We start from the raw sequence: 5640 nt of genomic DNA on the forward strand, positions 1-5640 counted from the left end.
ATACAAAGGATATCTCTATCGCAAAATATGTGTATTAATCAAGAATTTAATAAACCGACATTTATTAATTCAAGAACAATAAATAACATGATTGTATTATGGTAAGAAAGCAATTAAGCAATGGATTCATCGTAGGGTTCATCATAATGTCAATTACCACAGAGTTTAGCTTGTAACATGGAGGCAAACATAAGAAATCAAAGAAACAATAAAAGAATGGAAGAGCATAGAGAAACCCCTTTAATCCACGAAGAAATCTTGATTCCAAGTCTTCCTGAGATGTAAAGATGCCTTTCCAAGAGTGGTTGAAGTCCTAAAAAGTGTATTGGAATGTTTTCCAAAGTCTAGTGTTGAAAAAAGTTGCTCAAAAGGGTTAAAAATGCGGCTTAAATAGATTCCCAAATGTCGTCACGCCCTGTAATAACACAACCGTGTCCATGGGCATGTCGGTTTCTGTCTACATTTTTCTTCATTTTTTGGGTTGAATCTTTGAAAAGTTTGAACACAAAAGTTGTAGAGGACTGTCTTAGATTTCTAGGGCCACTTGAATCACCTAAATTCGACTTCATATGAAAGAGATATAACCGAAATACTATCAACATGTCGCATGGTCGTGTTCTTGGGTGCGTCAAAATCTATCCACTTTTTAACCTTAATTTTTCCGAATCTTTGAAAATTCTGAACATGAAAATTGTAGAAGATTGTCTTATCTTTCCAATGGACACTTGAATCACCTCAGTTTGATTTCATATGAAAGAGATAAGATAAAAATACTCTCAACATATTGCAAGGTAGTGTCCTTGGGGCGTGTCAGAGTCTTCTCAATTTTTCGGCCTTGATTTGTATTGAATCTCTGAAAGCTCTTAACATAAGAGGTGTAGGGGACTTCATTGTATTTTTATTAACACTTCAATTGGGCTCCGCATAAAAGAGATAGGATAAAAATACGCTCAACATGTCACAAATTGCATAGTTTGCCATATTTGCTCATAAATTTCTAAAAATCAAATATTAATGAGTTGAACACAATATTTCACCAAAGTAAATGAGATACAAGCAAAATCTCCATAAACATGGTATTAGTATTAAGTGCAATTAATCACTTATCAAGTGTATACTAGGTAAAGTATCACAATTCACAAGTAAATGAGTAAGGGTTGCCTATTATAGCCAACTAGTTCAGACCAATAAGATTGATAAGTCACTCTCACTAGAAGTTAAATTTGAAACCTTGTAGTTAGCAAAGCCAATAATCTGAGCAAATAACTTAACCGAACATAAAATAACACAGTGCATGATAAAATTTCACGTAAAATAAAAACTATTACCAATAAACGTCATACCATAATTTTAGAATAAGCCATGCATCTAGCAACAAGTTGTCTATTGTATACATATTCTTTGGGATAGTAAGGTGGTTGGAGCTTCTAGTACAATGCTACAATTATTCCATCTTGATCTGAGGAAGGGGAATAGACATTGATTGTAATGGTAAAAGCTAAGCTTCAACCCAATTTGAAGCATATATCCTCCTCAAGATACCATTTGGGACTCAACATTGACACAAGTTAGTGTGACATAATTTATGACAAGAACACAAAACATGATTAAGCAAACACCAAAAAGGGCATGAATTATGAAAAGCTGTTTGAGAAATTGATTACAATCATGATTGTCCAGAAATAACATCACCTAATGACATTTAAGATTATGTACCCTGATCGATCAATCGATCATACACAATATAATACCACTAACAAAGGCTAAAAATTAGGAGGAATTTTACCTAGACGGAATAATGTTTTTCGAAATTTAAAAAAAAAAAAAAATGGGAACCTATCTTTTTTGTTTGACATCTATAATCCTCTCACAATCATACGTTAACACGTACGAGAACATTGTGATTATCCGATTCTGTCTCCGTCTCTCCCTTACTCTACTTTCGAGTTTTTTTCCCATCTCTAACGGCTAGAAAAGATACTACAAGAAAGCGAAAGAGAAGTGAGAGAGAAGAAAAGCATCATTTCTTCACCCCCACACCCCCCCCCCCCCCACCCTTTTACTTTTTTTAGCTAGTCAACCACCGCCGGCCGCCGTTGTTGTTGCATTGTTGGTGAGCCACGGCAACTGGCCGGGTAAATTATCGGGGAAACAATCACCGCCGAGGTCTTCCAAGCCCTCGAAGAAGTCGTCGTCGGGGCCCATGCTATCGATTGCCATGTTGGAGACGCCGAATTCGTCGTCTTCGTCCTCAAACATATCGTCCCTGCTGCTTTCTTGCTTTTCCGGCGCCGGCGAGGCGCCGGACTTCATGGTATCCCCGGAGGAGGCCGCCGCCGGCTTTTGGCGGGTGCTGCCGGCGAGCGAGTTCCGGTGGGTAGGCATAGGGTGGTTGTGCTCTGCTGTGTAGGTGACGATGAACATAGTCGGGTCAGATCTATTCCGCTCCACTTGTTTTCTGGCCAAACACCCCTTCGAGGTGCTACATCTGTAGTAACCCCTGAGAAAAAAAATCCAAATTAATCAAACCAACAAGAAACTAAGAACATCTATCTCCAGAAATCATTCTTTTTCTTGCCATAAATCATTCTTACCTTGGGTATGGGGAGCCTTTGATGGGTTTTTGCCCATATTTTCTCCAAGACCACACATCAGAAGATAAAGCCTCAGCAGGAACTTGGCACACCCTCTTCAACTGGTTCTTTCTGTCAAAAACAAAACCAAAACTCAAAAACAAAATTCCAATTTTTCACCCAAAAGAGAAAGGAAAAAGAAAAGGTTAAGATAAAATTACCTTCTTTTGCTTCTTGGGCTTTGAGTATTCGGAGTAGCAGGACTAGTTGCAGAAGAAATATTTACGGGGAAAGGCTGTTTCTTGGGGTGAATGATTGTCGCCGCGGGAGAAATGTGCGGTTTGAGGATTTGGTGGGAGGGAGACAGATCTGGTAATCCTCCGAGAACAGAGAGGGGCGAGATTGGCGTGCTCTGCGGGGAGAGCGGCGGCGGCGGCGGCTGTGTTCGTTGCAGAGACGGCTGCGGAGGCGGCGGCGGCGGGAAGAAAGGCCGGTAGAGATCATGCAAGTCGTCGTTAAAGCGGCGTCTGTTCTCATTTCTCGCCGCCCCAAATTCAAGCAGATCTTGTAAGCAGAGCAAGTCTTGGTCTTGCCTCGGCTGGAACAGAGGAGAAGCGGCGGTGGTGGCGGTGGCTGCGGACGAGGAGGCAGCAGCGGCGGCGGCAGCAGCTGAGCAGCCTCTGACCACCGCATGTAGATCCCAATCATCCCCCATTTCTTGTGTATCCCTTTGACTTTGGTAGAGAGAGAAGACGCAGGAAAAAGAGACAAAAGAAGGCGCTGACTTTTGGAGATGGAGAGAGAGAGAGAGAGAGAGAGAGAGGGGAATTGTAAATGGGTGGGAATACAGCCAACTAGCATAATATATAGAGAGAGAGACAGAGAGAGAGACTTTGGGTGGTTTTCAGTAGAGAGAGAAGAAAACGATTGGGATCGTGGACCCCACCATTGTGTCTTGCTGTCCTCTATGAGAATATGCATTTTTTTTTTCTTCTTCTTTTTATACATTCGACTGTGTGGCTCAAGTTAACGAATAAAATAGCAAAAGAAATCAAATAACTTCTAAATGTCCAAAATAAATTGTATCCATTTTTTTTTTAATCCAAGTTTCTCAGTTTCGTCATAGAGAAAATGGCACTTTTTTCCACAAATTATATGTTAATAGCACACATTTTAGTGGTGTTTTTTTTCCTAATATTAAATGGATATTCCTACTATTAAAATAAATATTTTATTTATTTTTTTTCTCCAACAAATTATTCTAGCCTCTGTGATTAATGTTCAGTTGAGTCACCATGATTTACAACCTCTCACCGCTCTGTCGGGCCGGGTATGGGGGGCCCTTAGGGTTGGGGTTCAGCCTTAAAAGAACAAATTATTGCTTAAACGTATGAATGATTACGGTTCGGTTTGATCTGAACCAGACACTATAACAATCGAATCGAAAGTTTTCGGTTATGATTTAGAACCAGAATTCATTATTTGTGTTTCAGTTTATTAAAATCATAAATCGAAATAATTGGGTTTCAGTATATATGATCGCGATTTGGTTTTGATTTTGAAACGCCGGTTCACGGTTCCAGATTCAGTTTGAACTGTTGGTTCAAATTTTCTTTTAAATTTTCTTTTAAAATTATACTTTTTATTTTTAAAATAGTCTAAATTCAACAATTAATGTATTTTATTTTTTTCAGTTCGGAACATGAACCGACTGTTCTAGTTCAAGATTTTCATAAACTCTAAATAACGGGTTCCGGTTTTAAACTGTAATTGAAATCTTTCAGTTTGGTTGGTATAGTGTCTGCATGGTTTGAACCAAATCACTTTCATAATTTGTTGGAGAAGAAAAATAAATGCAATATTTATTTTAAGGATAAATATGTCCATTTAACATATCGGGGGAAATTGCATGCCACTTGAATAATTCAGGAAGAAAAATTATCACTTGAATAATTCAGGGAGAAAAGGTGCTATAAATATATAATTCGGGGAGAAAAGTGCTATAAGTATATAATTCAGGAAGAAAAAGTGTTATCTTCAAAGAATAAAGTCTATCTAACTTTGAAATTCGTCACCAAACTATACACTTCTATTCAGGATTGAAATAATGCATGAGAAAAGAATCATTACCCCTAGTTAGTCCAGTTTTACTTATTCTGTAATGGTTGTTTCAAAGAAAGATTGGGGATAGGGCTTGTGTGTTAACTATAGGGCACTTAATGCTCTCACCATTTAGAACAAGTACTCTACATGCATGGGAGTTTTCTAAAATTGTTGTCATTATTTTAGGTTATATTTTAGTGAATGTATTTAAACCATCAAGTTGAATGAATTTGCAATCTTGTTATTCCTTCTTTCTTCTATATCTTCTCTCATTTCTTTTGGATTTTCTTCCAAATTTCTGTTTGTTTCTTCTCATTTCTTGCTAAGTTACTGAAATTTGTCATTATTATCGATCTTTGAAGAAAAGGTTGAGCATTAAATAGGATTGAGTTAAACAAAAGTAAGAAATCTAAGGACGAACTTAAACACACAACTCTAAATCCGAATATGAAAGAAGTATATCATGTTGAGGAACAAAATTTAAACACAATTAGATTAAAGCAAACCAGAACACAAAACATATAAAAATGTAGAGCGAGTTAGATATAGTAATCCCTTCGCTGAATTGCACTACAAAAACTTAGTACGACAGACTCAACCAAGAGAGCATTGTTAAAAATCAAACTAATGACATTCTGGTACGAGAATCATGTTTCACCATTCGGCTATCCTTTCACGAAACTTATGGAATGCGTTTTGCTTTTATGTTTAGATGCTTTTTTTTTTTTTAACATATTTTCCATTGAATTTAACATTGTTTGTGGCTTCCTAACGTCGAGGACCAACAGGAAAATTAAAATATGGATATGCCCTTGAAACTTAGGTATTGAGTCATCACTAAGAGTATAATTTAGGGACTAAATGTGTTATTTTAAAATATTATTATTTTTTTATAGAAATAATCACGTTAGTTTTTAAGACCCATAATTTGTTTCTCTAAACAGTTCGAAAAGAGCTTCCGTAT

The 5640-nt window shown here is 37.2% G+C and overlaps 1 protein-coding gene across 1 annotated transcript; it reads right to left on the reverse strand.

Moving 5' to 3' along the window:
• Positions 1–1607: 1607 nt before the first annotated feature.
• On the reverse strand, positions 1608–3446 carry LOC109188607 (WRKY transcription factor 22-like). Its single transcript, XM_019339240.1, has 3 exons — positions 2795–3446; positions 2595–2705; positions 1608–2500 (listed from the first exon to the last, which is right to left on the reverse strand). Exons 1-3 carry the CDS (start codon positions 3286–3288, stop codon positions 2077–2079), a joined length of 1029 nt encoding a protein of 342 aa, XP_019194785.1. The 5' UTR covers positions 3289–3446; the 3' UTR covers positions 1608–2076.
• Positions 3447–5640: the final 2194 nt, after the last annotated feature.

The sequence above is a fragment of the Ipomoea nil genome, unplaced genomic scaffold (assembly GCF_001879475.1).
Source record: "Ipomoea nil cultivar Tokyo-kokei standard unplaced genomic scaffold, Asagao_1.1 scaffold1447, whole genome shotgun sequence".
Taxonomy (NCBI): domain Eukaryota; kingdom Viridiplantae; phylum Streptophyta; class Magnoliopsida; order Solanales; family Convolvulaceae; genus Ipomoea; species Ipomoea nil.